General features: G+C 40.2%; 1 protein-coding gene across 3 annotated transcripts in view; it reads left to right on the forward strand.

Moving 5' to 3' along the window:
- Positions 1-5013: 5013 nt before the first annotated feature.
- Positions 5014-22220, forward strand: part of rhbdl3 (rhomboid, veinlet-like 3 (Drosophila)) — an 85053-nt gene continuing 67846 nt past the window's right edge. The window contains exons 1-3 of one of the 3 annotated variants that reach the window (XM_074697127.1): positions 5014-5217; positions 5423-6012; positions 6572-6595. In XM_074697127.1, coding sequence (XP_074553228.1) covers positions 5872-6012; positions 6572-6595 — 165 coding nt within the window. In that variant the 5' untranslated portion in view covers positions 5014-5217; positions 5423-5871. Of the gene's footprint in view, positions 6013-6571; positions 6596-22220 lie in introns of all 3 variants that reach the window. The other 2 variants (XM_074697144.1, XM_074697135.1) reach the window with 2 other exon arrangements.

Below are 22220 nucleotides of genomic sequence, written 5' to 3' on the forward strand. Positions count from 1 at the left end.
GTTTAATTGCACCATACATCTCAGATAAGTGTTTTACTGGCAAGAAAAGGACAAAAAGATCGATATGTGAAGCTTTCCTTGACCACAAGAGGGCAGCATTGCCTTATAAATAAATGACAACTCATCCCTGTCACTAGATTGAGTGGCTGTTTTGCGTAGAAGATACAATTCAAAACTGATGGAGGCTTGTTCATGTGTTTCAATAAGTACAGACTCTTCCAAAATGAGCACGTCTATGAAGTACAATGAAAAGATCAGCTTAAAGGGTTGAGCTTTGCTGTGAAGGGTGAAGCTCAGTGTCATAGAAGTATTATTTTGTTGGCCTTCTACGTTTATAAACACAATGTGCCCTTCAACCAATTAATCATTTAATTTTCATATAAGCTATGTAGAAATTATTTGAGTCTGTTTGTTTCAAAACTGTGAACTTAAAAGTGCATAATTCTTTCTGATCACCAGCAGGGGGAGACTACATGTAGCAAGTGGAATTCAAGCTGATAAAACCAGCTGATAAGAATATTCCTACTCTGGCTTTATTACCACTTTTCCTGGTAAATTCAGGATCCCAACCCAGAGAGGCCTCCACAGTCTATGTAACCACTTTGAAGTTTATAAGTTAAAACTTTGAAGAAGATGACAATAAGGTGACGGCAAGGTGATAATAAAGTGTCAATAAGATGTTAATAAGGTGACAATCACTTTTTCACGAAGTGATTGACTCAACTTTAATATGTTAAATAAAGCAAAGTGAAGCTGCATGACTGTAAAATTAAACACTGAATTTTCAATTGCAACAAAAATATAATAACATAAAGACATTCATTGCCAGTGTGTATTTATTGCATAAATCAATACTTGAATACATGTCAAACTTGGCTTGTCCGTTATATGAAGGGAAACCAGCACTGAGGATCTTTGTACTGATTTGTCAAACACAGTATTTAGTACCTGCAAACAGCTTTGAGTGGGCCTTGTGTCAAAGTAAATGGTGCTTCCCAGCTGTTAATTTCTCCAAGAGTGACTATCTCCCACTTAGCAGGTGTTTTCTTGCTGTAATGTGTCTCCCTCCCTTTCTCCTCTTCTTGTTCACGCTTCTCTCACATTCCCTCCGGTCTCCCTCCATCATCTGCCTCTCATGTTGCAGCTCCTCTGCTGGTGTTCACAGATGACTAGCGAGAGCATGTCAAAGCTGCTTTCGATGATAAGTTTTGGAACAGGAAGTGAATAAGAAGTGGAAAGCACCTGGGACATGTTGATGGTTCAGTTTATTAAGTCAAATTTCTTGATTCAGTATCACTGAAAAACTTGACTGTTAAGAATTTAATGCAAAGAAAAGTAGACCTGGGTAAAGTTGAAGGAACTATATAATATATGCTGTATACATTATGCAAATGCCAAGAGCTGTACAGCCTGAAGTCTTTATATTCTATTAATGAATGTGCCGCTGATTAGCAGTTCAGTTCCTGAGGTTTCCACATGAACAGGGTTTGCAGAAAAGTTAAGTTTTTAAAAAGACGTACAGTATGTGTGAGGTAAAAAGTGGCTAACTGTGAGAGGTAGGCGAGTGTTTGTGTAAGCATTAATAAGTCAACAGAATTCAATTAGACTGGTGCAGAATGATACTTAGCCAAGGTTTACTAATCTCTGGCTCCTGGGTCCTTTTCTTGCCAACAGTATAGACTTCAACTTTAACCCAGCACTGCTGCGTAGGAGTCAGGAAAAGACCCCAAGGGTTAAAAATACCAACTGGCCGTATTGTTTCCATGGCAATGCTATCATTCTGCACCAGGGGGATTTTCACTGTGGATACTGATCAACCTCCACACTGCAGACCACACCAACGCCATCACATAGTTCCTCCTTTTATACAGCTTCCACCCATCTATTAGCGTTGTTTGAAGTCTCTTTGTGTAATAGGTGGGTGGTTGTCTGAGATGGGCCCCATCATTTGTGTGATTGTAGCAGCAGACCTGTAGGGGACAGTTTAGACTCCATGAAACAACCTGGAATTTACAGCTGTGGACACTCCCTCCGTTTCAAGCCTTAAGGAGGCAATTTCAGAGTTAATGCATGTTGTTTGAAGTAGGCTATATGATTAATTGGTATTTACGACACAGGATGTGATTAAATGTGCATGAAGTAAGAAATATGGGTCATATTGACAGGCTGCATAGGGAGGAATCACAGACAGACTGAGTTAAGAAGATAGTGGCAGCATAAATTACAGTCGGACTTGTTCAAACAAGACATCATCGAGGAAATTATAACATATACAAGCAGTGTGAGTGCTGAAAGTCTGGGGTCTGTCAACACACACAGAAGACACTCCCCAACACTCAGACACAGTGATGATGAACTGATTGTCTTGAAGCACACAGAGCTGCCTGGGGGATTTTTAAAGAAGGCCTCAGAGATCAACCTGCAGCAACTTCTGTAAAAAACTTTATCAGCTTGGGGTTAACTAAGAACAACCAACCTATCGTGATTTTTAGTTTAACTTTGAGACATCTTTCCCATGTGCACACAACTCCCTGGCATATGAGGGAAACAAGACTATCCTGGATGATATAGAATAGAAAATACTTTATTTATCCCCAAGGGGAGCAGCAATTAAGGAAACAAAAGTAAGACAGTATGTAGTGCAAAAAGGTTCATAGGAAAATAGATGATGACAGTCCGTTCTGTCTCCTGTATCCTGTCTGTTCCCAGCAGGTGAAGTTCTTCCAATGTGGCATTGGTGTCTGGTGTTAACTCTGTTGGCCATGTCTGTGAATACCATGATGGTATTCCCTCTGTTGCTGGGTTAGCATGGCTAGCTTGTCCATCTTATTGGAGACAGGTCTTACGTTCCCAATAACGATGGATAGAAGGAAAGGTTGATTTCGTCACTTCTTAGCCCTCACCTCAGTACCAGCATGTCGCCCTCACCTCCTTCTCCTCACCTTGTAGGGAAACATCAGGCCTTGCACCAGTTAGCATTGACATGCTACAGGCTGCTAGCAGCTGATTTCACATGTAAACAATGCAGCCATGGTTACATGTAGGATCTCCAGACAAACACAGGAGCAAAAATAGTAAAAATATCACTGAAAACAAAACCAGTTTGGTGTCCATGACCAACAAATGAACCATACAAAGTAATGACCCACTCTAAATGCAACAATGATGAAAAAGAGATGAAAAAATTATAGGAAACGGACAAGGAAGAGAGAAAAAGGAATCATAACTGACTCCATAAAGGGAAAAGTATGGAGGCTTAACAGAAAAACTATATTACAAGTGGAACTTCTTGGTAGTTAGTAAGATTAACTACCCTCTCAGACTCAGAATACATCAAGGTTTTACCTTAACTGGAAATGATTTGAGCAAAACATACTTATGACCTCTTCTGACAGTGTGCACATAAAGAGAGTGACTGGATTTAAAGAATGTATTGAGATGTATCGAATTGTGACAAGTTTGACCTCTGGCTGCATGTTAATTTTGAACTGCAGGACAAAGATGTGAATCACATATTCGATGCACTCGCTCAGAGTTGGAAAATATGCACATCCTCAAATGGTGTTATGATTGATCTGAGCACTCGGCTCCAGCAGCGCGTTGCTTCTGGGTTCTTGCATGAAAAAACAGCATGTTTTAATCCACTCCTGGGTCCCACAGTCTTACTCACAGGAGGAATACTGTATTGATTTTTCATTTTAACACAGCAACTACGCATATGAATTCTTGCACTTGGTAACGTACCTCTTCATCAATCTTTGACCTGTAGACCTGTGTCAGTCTAAAGTCGAGATTCATTTGCTGTCTTATTCTGAGCTGTAACTTTTTTTTTACCACATCATACTGCCCACGTATGAAGCTGCTTGTTTGGGTTTTTTAACGACGGAACAAGTAAGCGAGTTGACCTCAAGTGGGCATAGTCTGCTGCTTTTACAGGGAGTGAAAACACACTCAAAAAAAACTCAAAACACAATCTTTTAACTCTATATCCAACTTTTCAAACTGAGAAACTTTTAATAATGCCAGAATCAGATTTTTTGGCAAGTAGTTTATACATTATGAGGAATTTTTCTTAGTCTAATGGTCTTAGTCTAATTTCAACAGTATATTTATAAAGTTTACATGTTTTTATATCACAATATAGACAAAAGTGCCACAATAAAAAAGGCACCAAAACATTCAACCAACTAATTCTCAGACTAAATGCCATATATAACTTTCCATATGAAATAAAAAAAGAAATTGCCAGAAAACAACAGAATAAATTCAAACATTTGAAAGTTTTTAGAGTTAACTTTAAAAGTTTCTGTCACCAAGTATAATTTGAGGAAACTCATTCACCTTCTTTAATATCTGACATATCTACATTTTTAACAAAAGTGATAAATGATCTCCATATTTTTTCAAATAATTCCTGTTTTCCCTTCCTTATAAATGTCACTCTCTCTAAAGGAAGTGTTGCAACCATTTGTCCAACCTAGTGTTTAGCATAAACATATTTACAGATTAATTAATGAGATAAAAATAACACAAAATCTTTATGTGTTTGAATAAAAAAACTCACTGATATCTAAAATTATGTGGCAGTGTCTGATTGGGCTCTTATTATTTTATAATTTACTTTAAATATGATTTTTTTTTTTCAATAAATCAAGCCTGGCAAATAAATTTGGATTAACACCTTCCATTTTTCACAACCTTTTTGGATCCAGCCTAATTGATCTGAACACCTTACAAATTTAATATGGCTACTACAAGAGGGCTCATATTTAGAAGGTTTATGAATTAAAGTAGTTTTGATTTAGTACTGTTGTATAACATAACCACAATTTCAATATATCAGCATCCATCCACCCCCTGCCTGTGTGCCGGTGGGACAGTGACAGCCAGCTGTTCAGAGCCGGAGTTCCTCGAAACCCCCTGAGTGGGAGTGTCTGGTGATCCCTCCTCACCGCCAGCCAAATCTCTCCCCTTCACCTCCCCTCCCTCTCACTCTCTCCGCCCCCTCCTGCTCTTTGCCTCTCGCTCAGTGTTCGTGAAGACGCATGCGACTGGAGCGGCGTCTCGGCCGGCGTCTACTGGAGCTGAATCAACCATCCCGGCGGAGGTGGTCGCTGTGTGTCGGTGTGTTTCTCCCTCTCCCCTGGAGCTTCCCATCGGCACGCGGCGGAGAGAGCAGACGGCTGGCTGTCCCCGCGCTCGCGAGCCGCGTGCCAGGTATCATGACGCACCAAAAAATTTGGCACTTGCGTGGACTTTCTCTCTGTGGGACTGCCATGTGACTGTTCCGACGCTGTTTAGGTCGAGTTTCTGAACACTTACCCCTTGGATGGAGCGGCCGTTTGAGACTTCAGCGGTTTGTCATCTCCGTCCTGCGTTTCAGGTTGTTATCAGTGTTTGATGATGTCATTATTTCTTTCAGATGGACCCGCGCTCTGCTGCGTCGCATCTCTCCAAGTGAGAAGAGCGTCTCTGCCAATGTGTGTCCCCTGCTTCTCAAACTTGGACCGCTGCCTCTGTTCGTGGCGAGAAACAGCCAGGCTCCTCTCCAGCTCTTCAAAGCTCTTTCTCTGCTGACTAACGAGCTCGTAAAAGACATTTCACAGCCCAGAAATAAGACTAAACAACTGCAAAATCAACTTTTTTGCCAAGCTGTCTGTGTGGGGAACAAGTGCACAAGGATTAACCGGAGGAAACACTTTCTTCATCTATCTGCTCATCATTTCACCTGAAAAACTAACTTAAAGGCAAAAAGATGCGAGCATGATGCTCTGCGTCCTCACCTTTCGCCTGGGCTGACGCACAAAAGTGAGCGAAATGGGATTGAAAACTATGTGGAGTCATTCCTGAGTTGCTTCCCTCCGCGGGTGTATGGAGCAGAGCAGCCCCAGGATGACGAGCGGGACGCGGGAGACACCGGTGAACTCTTCCCCGGCAGTGGCGGCGAACGCAGAGGGCGAGGAAATCGAGGTTTTGGAAAGCACCGAAGTCCTGCCCGTGGCTCCAGAAGACGTAAGTCAAAATTTATATTCAGAGGGTCTTCAAGTTTTACTTTTACTACTACCACATTTGCACACAGCTGAACCTACTCTAAATTCTCTCAGATTTTATGACATAATGTGAGGGTGGTTATTTAGGCCTTTATAACTGTCTCTGAATACTGGAGTGGAGTTTAACAGTTGTGCCAGAAGGGATTTAAAGACTCACAGGACATCTTTTCCAGGATTATTAGTATGATTCACACGCATAAAACACTCCATTCTTGCTCCATTAAATGTCCCAGCCACTATAAAGCGACCCCTTAGATATAATGATCCACACTCTGGTGCCTTATTATCTTTTCCTGCGGCTCACTGGACACAATGATCAGATAATAACAGTGTGAGATTGCAGGACTGCAATTAAGGCAAATGCACGCTAAGAGGAGAGTCCCTTTTACTGAGATTCATCATTTCTAAACAGGTGCGCCTCTCCGCTCAGGCACCTGTTTCTCAGATTGTTTCCTCCTCTTCACCTCTCGCTCTCACCCCCACTTCTCTGTTTTTTCTCTCCCTCTTTCCTCCTCTCTCAGCAATGGAAGTCTCTGTTTGATAAGGTATGTAAAGTGCAAGCTGAAGTGGCTTGTATTTGTCTCCATGTGCATGTTTTGCTCATCGTGAAGCAGTGTTGTCTTTTGAGGTGTGTGACATAATCTCTGTTTATTAGTCAGAACAGCTGATTCACTGAGCTGTTCTACCAGGAGATCATGAAACATGGGATGATTTTGGATGATCTGAAACACATTTATACCCTTTAAGTTGACGTGCTCCTTAAATGCTGATGTATAGTGTTTGAGGTGTGAAAACAACAGATGTCCATGTTTCATGGCCCTTACATTTTAACTGTGATGTAACACACTAATGAAACTGACTGAAAGCTGCATCAGAAATTGAATCCAAAAGGAAAATGTTTTGCTTATAATAACTAAAAAAGCACTCCGAGAGCGCAGACCTCCACTGAGCATATTGTGATTGTCACGCAACACTTTAGTCCTACTTTAATGTTATACTCCCTTTCAGCAGACTGTCTGCTACAATTTGGTGTTAGTTGCAGGTTTGTGCAATAATTTGTTACCTGACAGTGTTGAAAATTATGATGACCCAGTACATATTTCATATTCAGGATCTTAGTATCCAGAATATTGTCAGGATCTGGATCGTACTTCTACATCTGTCAGAAATGATGGTGACCTTGTCTTGTGTTGTTTTGCAAAGCAATCTGACCATTTATGGCGAAAATGGCCCTATGTCACAATGATAAAGAATCTTCTAAAAATATCCTGGATCCAGACGGTGATCTGGATTACCTCCAAAATAATCACTTCTGCCTTATCCCATTTTGAACATCTCCTGAAAATTTAATCAAGATCTGTTTGTTAGTTTTTGAGTTATTTTGTTCACAGAAAAACAGACAAACTCACCCAAAAACATAACCTCTTTGGCAGAGGTAGACATGTTCGATGTTGTATTTCTCAAAGCTAACTTATCACTTCTTGTCCTGCTGATCCATCTCGCTAAAAGAACCCCAAAAGATCTCCTGCTTTTGAACACAACCTCTCTTTTTGCTGCTTTTTAAGTTTTCATTTCTCGTTTAAAGAAACCCAACCCTGCCACTGAATTTCCTTTGGCTTTAATGAGGTGAAACAATCAGCTTCAGCTGGTGGAGATGGCAAAGTTTCTCATCTTCAGCCTCAGTTTGTGATTTAGGCTGATTAGACAAATGTATTTTTAGATCAGAATCTTGCCGGGCGCAGCTTTAAATCCTTCGCCCCGCTGGGCACCAAACACAGCAGAATATGCAGCCAGGGCCTCCTGCTGAGACGGGAGCATCACAGGCAGGCGTAGGAGACCACTGGAGGCTGTGGGTGTGTCCGCCACATGCATTGACCCTGATAACACAATTAGTACGATACATAATCCGGGCCTCACTGATCTCTTGGTCAGGCAGGTCTTGAACAACACACATGCAGGGACAAACACACTCGTGCATGAACACAGTGTCACAGCCAAGAAACCCCAGGAGAAGAGAGACACAGTCTGGCTGATCATGCAAGCAGCATGTTAGACTGACAGACGGCAAACGGGCCCCTCACCACGACACTCACACACACACACACTTAAGCACATACACACTCATAGTGGGGCTGCTGTAGCACCTGCCTGCCTTGGGGCCCCCTATTTTCACTGGGAGGATTGTGTGTGGGTGTATGAGTGTCAGAGGCTCGTGTCGGGCTCACTTCTTTTTCAGAGGGGAACTGACGTCCAATGGGATGATGGGGAATGCTAGCATATGGCTGTGTGTGTGTGTGTGTGTGTGTGTGTGTGTGTGTGTGTGTGTGTGTGTGTGTGTGTGTGTGTGTGTGTGTGTGTGTGTGTTAGTGTCTGTGTGTGTGTTGAAGTGATGGAGCATATATGGACAAGCATTGAGTGGGCCTTTCATTCCTGCTGTCTCTAAACGTGCGGTGCAGCTTTGAGTTTCCTCAAGTGGACATCAGTCTAGAAAAACGTTGGTTTTTCCAAAAGGCGAGGTCGCTGTCCGGTCTGGCAGCTACAAATGTCCTTTCACTCTTCTATTCTCCTCCCCTTCTTCCTCCTCACAATGAGTTTCTCCATTTGTCAAGGGAGTGACCTCTGAGACCCCAGGCTTTTGTGATGGGTCTAAAGAGTAGAAATGATGGGCCACTAAAGACAAGGAAAAGGAGGATTTTAAACCAGTCTGGCAACTTGTGTTACTGCGAGAGAGACAAAAAAAAGTCTGCTTAGAAAACAGAGACAGGTCTGGGCTTTTATTTGTATATTGCTAAGACAGGCAGAAACAGTGTGTTTGGCTGTGTTTTTAGAGCACAGATGAGAAATAACACACCACAAAAATATTGCAACACAACTGTAAGCAGCAAAGTCAAATATCACTGCACTCATTGACCTTTTCAAACTCACACTCATGCACTGATGGTTGGACCAGGAACAAATCAAACCACAGGCTCGGCTTCGGGACAAATGTAGGAGAAGAAGAAGATTAAACTTAAAAATATGAAATTAATGGATAACACATGCAAACAAACCATTCTTATTTTAGCTCTTTTAAGAAAGACCGAAAAGTTTCCCCAAGGTATTTGTTAGATATATAACAGATATATTAACTTGCTACATCATGGAGATTCAGTAATGAAGAGGTTAGGAAGATTACTTCGGTTCCCTTTTTTGCACCTTCATTGATATAAATTGTCTAGGATAGATTTTCCAAAGATGTGTACCATGGTTCAACTCGATTTATTTATCACTCTACCTCTAAAGGATTTCAGTGCAAACACCTATATTTCCTCAGTCTTTATATGATGCAGTCAATCTCAGCTTTCTTTATATAGCACATTTAAAACAGCCAGAGGCCTACTAAAGTGCTTATAAAAACACACTTTAGTCCTACTTTAATGTTATACTCCTTTTTGGCAGACTGTCTGCTACAATTTGGTGTTAGTTGCAGGTTTGTACGATAATTTGTTACTTAACAGCGTCAAAAATGATGATGAACGAGTACATATTTTATATTCTGGATCTAAGTATCCAGAATATTGCCAGGATCTGGATCGTACTTTTACATCTGTCAGAAATTATGGTGACATTGTATTGTTTCACAAAGCAATCCGACCATTTATGATGGAGTAATATACACATATGGTGAAAAGACCCTATCTCACAAAAGCCATGGTTATATGAGGAGTTTTTCGTCTTTCCAAGTGGAATCTTTCCGAATGACTTTTCTGAAAACAATAGTACACATGAAAAGGAATATATTTTAATCTCTGGTCTACATGTGCCGCTATAATCAAACAGAATAGTCAACGGGGCATGCGCAAACAAACGTAAATAAACGTAAACAAATTGAGGAACGTCTCTAGTTGTGTCTTACGTCATATCTGAGCATGCACTGAGAGAACGCACCCTGAGGACTTTCTATTTGAGTGGATACATGATACGTCAATCGGTTTGGGGAAAGGAATATTCCACCCCTGTGAAACCGATTAAATGTCCATTCGGATTGGCACTTTTCTTTCGGAATGAGGTGTAAACAAAGGTTAAATTCTTCCTGTTTGAGCAAATAAACCAAATGCAAGCAGAATATTTAGATCCATGTATACATGGCTAATGATAAAGAATCTCTAAAAAAAATCCAGGATCGAGACAGGGATCCAGATCACCTCCAAAATGTAATCACTTCTTTCTTATCCCACTTCGAAATTTTCCTGAAAATTTAATCAAAATTGGTTCTTTGCTTTTTGAGTTATGTTGTTCAACGACAAACAAACAGACAAACTCTCCCCAAAACATAATCGCCTTGCTGGAGGTCAATTTGGATGCAAAGTAAAAACCCCAACAAAAGTGACTATACTATACAGACTATACTCTGCCAATGGCCAGGGTGAACAGGTGCATTTTGAATAAGTGCGTTGATGATTTTTAGGTTATTCGCAGTCCACACAGCCAGAAGTAGTGTGTTCCACAGAGTTGGAGCTACAACTGCTAACACTCGACCTCTGGATTTTAAAAATGATCAAATAACATCCAAAACCACCTAGTTAGCTGATCAAAGGGTATTTGTTAGTTTCATAAATAAACCGTTGAAATGCCAGTAGGTCTATGTCCGGTTTCTTCAGACTTCAATCAGAGTCGATAACAGCAGAGTAAGTTGTTTGGCATTGGCAGAGAAGATTTGGCACATTTTCATGGGCACAACCCATGTACTCAGCTTCACTTCTCATCCTACAAATGTGTGTTCCTTACAAATATGATATATAGTCATAAGATTTATTCCCAAAACATATTGAAACAACAAAGAAATGATCTATTAAACATATACATTCTTCCTTTTAGTGCTAAGATAAGTATCTTTTTTTCCAATGATAGATTCACAGTAGCTACGGCCAGGGGCCACATATCCATTTAGACTAAATGTTTATTTAGCAGAATGGGAAGCCAAAATGTGAATGCATCTCTTGTGGTAGTGAGTTCTGGCACCTTCATGTCCATTCCTCCCGTCAGGAGTGTTTACACAGCAGAGATAAGACAGCATCCCCTTCTCTCCGTTTTTCTTTTTAGTCTGGTCTTCTTTCAATTTCCTGAAAGCAGTTTGGTCTGTATACAAAACCTTCCCCATGATATCATTTTAGCCTGCTCCCCAGTGAACTCTGTACATACAGCTATCAATTTCTGGGTCTGGGAGCATCGGGGGCAGGAATCAAAGTGCTGCGTCGCTGTGTTCGCCTTTCGCCTTCACTCCTCTCCTCTGTCCCCGGAGAGGATTTTGTTGCTGTATAAGTGCTTTGCTGCTCCGCATGCAGGAAGTAAGAGACCTCGGTATGCTTTGATTCGTGTCGCCCATCGCCTGAAACAAACATGAGGACAGAACAGAGTCAGACTTGACGTCTAATGAAGCAGAAGAGATGATTTTAGGAGGGTGACAGCTGCTCTGCCTGCTCTACCTCATAATCAAAGTGTCCTAGTCTCTTTTTGTCCACACACACATATCTGGACAGACTGATTACAGAGAATATGTGTGGCTTAAAGAAAAAGCAGGGCCTGGTTTAGAGTCTTCATACTGTATGACTGCTCACTAACTCAAGCGCCCCTGAATGTTATTTTCTTGAGGATTTCTCTGAATTGGCAGACAGGTTACTTCCCCTGTCCCTGATTTATCTTATAAAACAAACGATCCAACCGGATTCATCCTGAAGCTGGGACATCATCTCACCTACATTTTCCTGTCTCAAGGACCTAAATTGGAAGTTTTCCTTTCTTTTCTTCAGTGTTTTGCTTTGTATGCTAATCTGTGCAAAAATGAGAATCCAAGAAGCTGTCTCTCCTAAGCACAGCACATTTCTCACACTTTGTCATCTAAGGGAACTGGGGATGCCCCCTTAAATAACAAGTGCCTGCAATGCCTCGAAATGAAAGACCCTGGGAGTATAGACTGAAACCTGGCTCAACTCTAAGTTGTTGGCAGACTTGTAGAGGCAAGATGTATACAGACGAGACAAACTGTATATGTGAGGCTTAGCTGTGCAGCAGAGATTTAATTTCCTGGTGCAGAATTTGTTTCATGTTGTGATAGAAGATTAAAAACACGGAAATTTCAGCAGACAGAACAATTCCTTTGATTCTGTGCTTGTGTGTGTCCACACTCGCCTTTGTGTTGACAGCCTGCTCCCAAAGGCATGTTAAAATGCTCCTGGAGGCACGCGCCTGCAGGAGCTTAGAGATTAAACACTTTCACATGGCTGCATACTTTCCATGAAAGTGTTTCCCCCTTCATTTCTTGCTTGGTGGCGGAGAAAAGCCCCTGACTGCAAGTTATGATCCCCAGCCTCTCACTGTAACCACACATATAAAAGTCTTTTTGATCTCTGAGGAATGTTTTATGGCTGGAGGGGCTTAGTCAGTGTGTCCTATTGTACTGAGTACGCTGCTTTAGCCATGTTATTATATAATCAAACCACCGCTTCTCTGCTTTTAGCTGGTAAAGAAGTTGGGAGTTGAGAAACTCATCAAGGATTATACTTTGATAAAGTGATAAATATTCAGAAAGGTTAGAAAACCCAGTTTTAAAACAGCTAATGTTGTGATTTGGACTCACAACTGCAACTGTCATGTTAGCGATTTGCTTAAACAAGTTATATAGATTCTTTCAATCTATAAGAGGTCTGTGGAAATATCAATACGGCAATATATCATGATATTTTGACCACTGATATCGATACTTAAACTCTAAAAATCAATATTTTTGTAAAAATAAAAACTCATATTTTAGCCGAGTTAGAAGTAAAATACAACTTCCACACTTCAACTGGGGGAAGATGGCATCGACAAGGAGTAAATATCATTTCAAAATATATTCAAAAATTCAATTCATCTCTATTTTTTAAGTTAACTATGTAGACCAGGGATGGGCAAACTTTTTGATTCATGGGCCACAATGGGTTCTAACATTTGACAAAGGGGCCGGACCAGGAGCAGATGGATGGAGTGCTTTGGTAATTATTAGGGTATCATTCGTTCATTCCATATCCATTTTAGAATTCAAAATCGGAAAACGGATCACGACTTGTTATTCAATTTTTCGTTTTCAAATAAAAAATCAGAAAACAAATAACAGTCTATTTTTCGCTTTTTTGATTTTGCTTTGAAATTAAAACTAGAATATGAGAATGGAATTATAATGGGACTTTTAATCCGTGTATGGTTTGTTCTTTCGTTATTCTGTTTCAAAACAAAATCAAAAAAATGAAAAAACGGACTTGCTTTTTTTGTTTTTCTGTTTTAAAACCAAAATGGTAACAAAAATGTTTAGTTGTCCACTCTTTATTGAACACTCGACATTCTTTGTCCACTTTCCTTTTCTTAGGTCCGTTTATCTTTACAAAAGGACTGATGGGTCAGAGGGTAAAGTGCAAACGTGGAGTAATAGGCCTACGCTTCACCTCAACAAAGCCAATGTATGTACAGTGCACCATCTAGTGGGAAAACATCAGAATTGCAGGGAAAATAAAACATTAACAAGGTTCATTCATTTAAATTTTTTCAAGTTCGGCGGGCCGGATTAAAATGTTTAATGGGCCGCATGTCGCCCCAGGGCCGTAGTTTGCCCATGCCTGATGTAAAATATTGCAGTATGTCACAATATTGTGATATTGTGATACATCATGACACTATTATACCGTCACCCAAGTATCATGATTTGTATCGCATTAAGAGGCTCTTGCCAATACTCACCCCTAAAATCTATGGCTGCAATGCTAAATGTATAGCTCTGCCACCAGATATAAATCATTCAAGACCTGAACTGAACTTGATAGACCCCCAACCCCAGAAGTCAATACCTGCGAAGCCCACTGGAGTAGCTGACACAATGGGCTAACTACTTTTATCTGCTGCATGACCAGGACCAGAGCAAGGGGTGTCCAACCGGTGAAATATTTAAGTACGGTTGGCAGATATATTTGAAATCAGCCATTTGAATTGTGTTTCAACCAAGCTGCAACCTCTGGCCAAACCGTTGCCCAAAACTGCAGTTCACTGAGCGTCCACTTGAGGATGGAAACGCTACAAACCACATACACACCAATTCAAAAAAACTGATTTTTAAAGCAAAAAGAGCTCATTTAGAGCCTAGTTTTAGTCTGAATATCTCATTTCCCGACTAATTTTCATAAAACTTATCAACTCAGAAGATTTAAAGATCACCAGTTTTGCATAGCTAAAGCTACGCTGAAGCTCTTAGCTGTAAGGCTCAAACCTTGCCTCAATTCTACCTCCTTCTCTCAGACAAGCTTGATCAAAGTAAGGTTGGGTTGGCAGATAGGTGATGTCATGGAGACTATGTCCATGTATAATTTCGCCCATGGTTTCAACAGGCTTCTAGCATCTCTCTGCAATACAGTGTGGAGCGTGTTCTTTTGATAAATTTGCACAAAAATCTTTTATTTTTAGTTTCTCAGTGAAAAAGTTTAGCAAATTTAAATAGTTTAACTTGAAGTTAAAAGCTACATGCAAGAATGTAACATTGCTTGGATTCTTTTATATTAGAAGATAAAGTTGAGGTGGTTAGTTGGGATAACTCTGAGTTTTGTGGTAAGCCCCTGGTATATTACTCTTGGGTCTCCCCTGTCAAAACATTTTGCTCAGACACTACCAAAGTTTTTTTTAAAATCTTCTTTTGGTTAATTAAATTGGTGGCATAAACCCAGTACTTAAGGAAATCAAAATTAAAGGACATTATTGCAGTCATGGATCGAAACTAACTTGTAGCTCCTAATATTCTTTGCATAAACCTTAAATTGAACAGACCATAGTTGTTGATTTAAGAGGATGTGTACACTAATAGACAGTGTAGTCTATTGATAAGAGAGCCCAGCTGGTGTCATAAACTAAAACAAACAGATATTAAATAGTCCGGTTTCCACCTGTCCCCAGTGGGACTCGAGTTTCCTCACTTTCTGTCGTGTGCTCATTGAGCTGCTGGGTTAGACCATGCCTCAGAGTAAAGGGAGGTCATTATTTAAAGTCTCTCTGTCTGGCAGAGCTGCCTCACCTCATTGCAAGGCACAGCTGGCACCTTCTTTTCAGCATCACTGATTTTTTTAAGTCCTCTTCAAATGAATGGTCCACCGCCCAGGTAACTGGCACTTAATGGATGGGCCAACCGGGAGCCCTCAGCTGCGTTTACTGATGCGTGGCTCAGAAAGTATCAGCATGTCCCGCCACGCCCTGTCAGTTCTGCTACAGTAGGAGCAGCAGGAGGTTTGAACAATGAGATCATAACAGTCATTGCAATTACTGATAGCAACAGAGAGGATAATGATTTGCAGCTGTTGTGTTACACTCTTGATTAATTGTTGTAACTTTAAAAACATACTTTGTTGGTGCTTACATCTGAACAGAGTAATCTGATTTATCTGAGGTTATCTTGGTTCATAAATCCACAGTAGTTTTTTTTAACCCCACTCCAGAGTGAGAGCATTTGCATTGTCTTAAAAGCAACAACCTCTTTCACTAACAGTAAGTATGCACAAATATATGCTTGAATCATGCATGCAAACAAATCTGGGATTCAGCAATATTTTCTTACTTGAATTTATTCTTACACTGAGAACAAAAATAAAAGTTCCTCAGTCCACATGTATACGCAAATGATGGCAACCAACTTCCTCAGAAAATGTTCACATACAGTCTTTTAAATAAATGCATGACAAACTACTGTAAGTAAAAGTAAAATAACTGATAGAATTAAAAAATAAAAACTGTGAATTTACTAAATGTATAAAATAACTTGGGATGGGTACCTTTCACATCTGGTACCGATGCCCGGTACCTGGCAATTGTTACTGGTACTCAACAGTACCAATTTCTGGTACTTTTTTTGTGTTTATATGGTAAAAAAATATCCTTTTTTTTAAATGAAGTATACATTTTTTTCAATGTAACATATTAATTCTTTAATATATAACCTTGCAATGCTGTGTTCATGTCCAGTATGAAAAATCGCCAACTCTTCCAGTCCCTCACAGTCACAAGGATTCATTTAGGTACCTAAACATGGTACCTTTTGATTTTACATCAATTGCTACTTGGTACTTTTGACAGAATTCAGTAGGTACCTATAAAAGTACCTAATTGGTACCCAGCCCTAAAAATAACCATGAAACTGTCATCTTTTCACTGTTGTCATACTTAAACGTATCCTTGACAATGTACAAATGAAAATCTCACATTTTTGATGATGCACTTGAGCAAAGAAGAGTAGAGTTGAAAAGAAGATCTTCTCTTCAAAACACTTTGGCAAATATCATATCAGTGGATGCCAGTGCTCAGGGGAATAGGAGTCTTTATCCTGAAAAAACACTACAGATTGTGGCCAAATTGTGCATTTCATTTCTACTTGAAAGTCGGGATGAACAAGTTCTGAGTGGAAAATTTCAACTGGAATGTCCCCAGAGGTCAGAATTTCCTACTGGGAAGTTTGCAGATCCAAGTTTACAATCAAAGATGGCTGCCTCGGGTGTAAACAGTAATTAAGCTCCTGTAATACTCAGTTTAGTTTAGCATTTCTGGCTGGTGTTTGTCGCACTTAATCAGCTGTTTACATAGCATTATTCAATGTTTTATATAGAAATATTGCTGTTATGGGAAGTTTTTCCGACTTGTTAACTGGAACATTTTTAACTCGGAGATGACATCATTCCCACTTCCCAGTTCTGATGTAAATGGAACGCACTAAAAGATGTCACTGCAATCAGGGCAAAACAGATAGTCATCACAGCACCTTTAAAGCAGTTATACATAAATGATGAATATCTTAAAAACATAAAAAGTTCTTTCAGTAAGACTGTGTGCTTTTTTTCCTTGAAATGCCAAATTATTTGCTGATAAACCAAAAGGTCCCTCCAGGGAAATTATCATCCACTTTCAATTCTGAGTTGATTTGTCAAGTCACAGCTACTTTTTACCTTTTTTGACCTTAAAAGTCCTTCTTTCCCTTGGTTTCTTTCCTTCTGAAGTTTTAGAAAACCTTGCTCGTCTCTCCTTTTATTTGCACACTGATGTGCTCATCAGCCTAATTGCCATTGACACATTCACAGATGGTGGGGTCACAGTCTGCTGACCTGCTCATCTAACTACAGCAGTGATTGACACCAGCTGAGTCATGGAGATAGCTCACCCACGAACAGCGTGTGCAGATATCAGACTACTCCGTCTCAATTCGAGCGGCACCCCCTCGGCTGAAAAATGTTCCAGGTTTTGTGGTGATGAAATAACAAACAGAGCCTCGAACAATTTTCATTGAAAGATGTAATCGTAGCTCATCTTTCTCCGCTCCTCTGCCTCCCCTCCCTGCTCGGCTCTAAATAGATTTCCTTAATGAAAGGCACAGTTCCAGTTGGCAGAGTGTGAAAACAGTTGCTGCTTTTATGCAGAGGTAAAAATAGCTGCCGTGCCCGTCGATCTGTAAATGGGAGAAAGACGACGTGCCACATTATCCATAATTGGAAGCAACGTATAAACTCATAGCAGCAGTGTCATGAAGCGTGTCTCTTTTGGTGATCCAAAAACCTCAGTGTGTTTTCTCTTTTATGTGCATGCTGTAGGTTTGGCCTAAAAATGTAAATCCATCGCTGAAGGTCAGAGGAGGGCAGTGGAAGTGACAGCACACAGCCCCCTGCTGAGCCAGCATGTGTGTGTATGTGTGTGTGTGTGATGGAGGCTCTGTATGCCTGCTGCCTTTTAGGACCAGTGTCAGTGTGAATATTGATGTTGCACCAACACATATTGGACTGGATTCGTCTGCTTTCTAGCTTCTCTGGTGTGTGCCATCTCTCTTTCTCTCTGTCGCTCACATTTTTTGTCCTTAAGTTCGATTTCCCGGCAGTTAATGGATGACAGTTCAGATGTGAGAAGGATTCAGACTCTGTCTGCTCATCAAGGCTTTCATCTCAGTCCTTTTTACTGTTTTTTTCATAGATGATGGCCATCACTGCACATTTTTCATTTTTTCATTATAATGCCTCCAAGAGCATATGGCACCTTAAACTTAGAGCTAAGCTTTTCATAATTACCATGTTAGTCATCACACGTTGAAGCTTTCTTTTCTTTTGTTTTTATTGTTGATTGCTATCAGTTTAACCTCCTGAATGGAGTTCTTTGTTTTTAAACTACCTGAAAGCAACAGTGATGCCTCTTTGTGATCCGCCTGAAATCTTTACTACAGATTGTCAGATAAGTCTATTTACAGAAAGCTGCTAAAACTACCTTCATTTACAGTTTCTACAGCAATAAATTATAAACTAGAAATCAGTCAGCTTTAAAGAAAAGGTATATGGCTTTGTTAAATCCAGACTAACCAAAAGTTCATTACAAGAGCTCCAAAAAGCCGTTAAGTAGGGGTGGGAGAAAAAATTGAAAATCGATTTATGAGGATTTTTTGTTTGAGGGTGAAATGTTTCCCTTACTCATGTGATGTGCATTTTATCGGAAAATATGGCTTTTGATATAGTCTGTAGACATTAGCGTCAACATTTAATTTTTTACATGGTCTGGTGTTTAAAAAGCAAATTTACAATCGCAAAAATCCTAAATATCAAAGAATCCCAATTTAAATCAAATCAGCACCCCAAAAATCGTAATAGAATCAAATCACAAGAGTAGCATGACGTCCCGGCCCGTCTGTTAAATAATGAAAGTCAAACTAGAGATGCGTGATATAGATATCTCCAAATTAATACCCATACCTGAACAGCAACTTTAGCCTGTTTACACACTCAAAAAGCAAAGGAAAGTTGTGCCTCTTTTATAACAGTTTTCCTGGGCTGGAGCACTCCTGCACATGCAGTTATGTCATGAAAGCTGTTTTTCTTTTATGGCTTTTACATGAAAGCTGAACAGTGTGTGTATATTCAGTTTGTGATGTTGACTAATGTGTCACTCCTTTATCTTTTTCCTGATGCTGTAGGCTGTGTAAAATCATGTATTAGGACACCTCGAAGGGGCTGCAAGGACAATCTGGAAAAGCTTATGTTTTTCTGGGAAAGACTCAATTTCCCATGAACACTACAATCACTGTCATGAGGACTTGACTCTTACTAAGGTGTGCATTTGTTTTGGAGAGCAGATCTTCTTTTTAACACCACTTTTATTTGTTCAAGACAAAGTAGCATGTCTTTTTTCTTATTATTCCACACACTCTTTAAACTTTTATTAGACCACCTACACATGCTCAAAAACTCACCAAAATTGGCACAAACCCTACAACTGTGAAAAATTTTGATATGATACCAAACTTGACCCCCAACATCCCATAACGTTTTCTATCGCTACCTAGGCACACTAAAACTGCTCTAGTGGGCAGTAGGAATATTGCACAGACATCAAACCAATGTCAAAATGTTTGTCTCATTGAGATGCAAAATCATACACTGACACCCCTGATTCATCTCAAACAGGAAGCCAGCAATTTGCCTTTCAAAATAAAATTTTGACACATTTTTGGGGCCTCAAACAAAATGTAAAAACTCTCAAACCAAAACTGCTATTGCCTTCAAATTTGCTCACATTACTAACTTAAACCTGGTCTATAAAAGTTGCGTCCTGTCCAATGCTGCCTGCAGCTATAATTGCCTACTCACTGCTTGGTGCTCTGAGACGTGTCTGTAACATTGAATCCTCAGTGTGTCTTATCAGAGCTCATCTACCAACTCCAACCTCACCAAGCAGAGCTAACGTAACCTGGCTCTTCATTTTTATAGACTGTCAAGTTTCCTTTCTTCTGCTCTTCTGTCTTTTTTCTTTTTGACAGTCCAGCTCAGTGTCCATTACTTTAAAATGGATCCAAGAAATTGTTTTCAGCCAAGAAAAACACTGTTCTCTCTTGAGTCTAAATATGTAAGCTTTAACGATTCGAAAAACAAGGAAATCCGCACCAAGCGCTGTTTTGTGGGTTTTAAAAATAACAAACTTTGAGTGGACAGAGGAGTTTTTCGGGCAGGGTTAAAAAATTAACAAGTTGGTCCAGAGTGTTTACAAACTACATCTAAGGTGATTTTTTTAAGATGTACCAAATGCCCTAACTTTGGTATAGGGTTGAAAAACTGTTGCCACGTGCATTAATGAACAGAGATAACCTCCACTTCTAGAGACTTTCCTTGAGGGAATTTTCAGTTTGTTCTAATCATCACTTCTAGAAAAAGTGATGATAGTTAAATTTCATCTTCTATCTTTAAAGAAAGAAAACATTTCAGAGGAAAATTCAGGCCCTGCATGTTTCCTTATTCCTGATGGATCACTGCATGAAATGGATGTGATTGTTTGCTTGCTGGTTTCAGAATCCCCTTGAGATTGAAACAAAAAAGTGGAAGTTTAACTGAGGCTTTTCAACTACAGAACACAAAGTATTTTAAGCATGGTGGCACCTTTAGATGTCGATGGCCAGATTGTATCATTGAGCTGTTTATTTTAAGCCTACATGGGGAAACAAGGTGAGGTCTCCTGAGGGCGAACTGAAAAATGTCTTCTCTACCGTTAACCCACTGATCAACCAAAAAATGTTGAACAGCTTCCAGCTTCCCATTTCAGCCTGTCAGTCTGATCTTCTGGGGATCAAAGACACACTGAAGGTCCATTCATTCCTTATGGCCAGAAACTGTAATACCCACAGGCTAATGTTACAGAGCTGCTGACAGAGTGACGTGCTGCAGTGACCCGTTACACCAACACCTGGGGGCTTGTTGGTGTAAATGTGTACAGGAGATTTCTTCTTCTGTTCGATTATGTTTATCTCTTTTGGAGCAAAAAATCTAATGCGTTACAGTTTTGTCACACAGTTTTTAAAGTGTAAGGTTTTAGGACACATTCCTGTGTCATAGGCTGAACACGCTCACAGTGAAGCCCGGCAGGTGTGCTGCTGACACAGGTACAATGACCCTGTGTTGGCTGGCCCCGCCTCTTAGCTTGTGTTAACTGATTTCTGCCAGCTTTTCACCGAGTGTACAACTCGTTCAACTCTTTCATTTCTCTCTGTCCTCCCTCTGGAAGGCGGTTAAGTCTTTACTCAGAGACAGATGGCTGTGTTGATGACCCAAATGAAATCTGACATCGACCAGTGCAGATGTTTATGCCTGTGTGCTGGATTTATGATGCTCGCTACACCTCTTGGATTTGAACTCTAAATTGTTTGCTTGCTTGCAGATCACTTTGTCTTGCTCTGTGCTCGGCTGTGCGTGAAGCACTTTTCAATCAAACTGCCTCACCAGCTCGTTGCTGCTTATTCCTACCTTGCTCCCTTGAGAGTGTGAACTGAAGTCAAGACAGGCTGCGGTGTTGACGAGATAATGTGAGACACTCATAATTCAAAGGTAAAGGTTTTTCTCACAGCTTTGGAGATGCCCACGCTAAAACCTGTAGCTGAAGATGTTAGTATGCATTTCACAGCTGCTACTCTCCGTGGGTTCATCGTCTTCCTTTGTGTAGGAGTATTTGTTGTCTGCTTTCTTATCAAAATTAAGTGGAGGATTACCTTCCAAAGACACCAGCACAACCTTGTGCTTGTTCTCTCGTTTGTCTTTTCTCTGGCTTTTGTTAACATGACAACTCTCCAGATGCCTCCTGCTTTCTTTCAACCTGCAAAAAGCTGTGAGTCATATCTTGACATTTCATTTACAGCAATTGGAACAATTTTCATTTAGAAAGGTGGGGTCCCAGACTCTTTGAGGCCTGTGATAAACTATGATTATCCCTTTAACCCCTCTTTTAGCAGCCGTGTAACCCTGTGTGTTATCCGTCTCTGTGACAAGCAATATAAGCACTCTTCCCCCAGTCTCTCCGGGCTGTCCCAGTTTTCAGATCAGAGTGCCTAAAAAAGGCAGTTGGAGAAATATAACTTACATTTGGTTTGGAGAACCAGCTCAAAAAGATCTCAGAAATGTTGAATGAAACAGCACTGTGCACACCTTAAATGGTCATTTTGAATTTTATGGTATCAGTCTGTTTGAATAAGTTGGGTCTGGGGCAACAAAATATTAAAAAGTAGTGTAATAAAAAACAACTGTCAAACTACTATAAGGCACTCTTTAAAGGCTGAGTCTGTCAGAAGTGAAGATGGGAAGAGGTTCATGACGCTGTCAGACACTGGGTAAGAAAATA

This window comes from Halichoeres trimaculatus, unplaced genomic scaffold (genome assembly GCF_033239565.1).
Source record: "Halichoeres trimaculatus isolate MK-OKI-2021-1 unplaced genomic scaffold, fHalTri1.1 fHalTri1_scaffold_2, whole genome shotgun sequence".
NCBI lineage: Eukaryota > Metazoa > Chordata > Actinopteri > Labriformes > Labridae > Halichoeres > Halichoeres trimaculatus.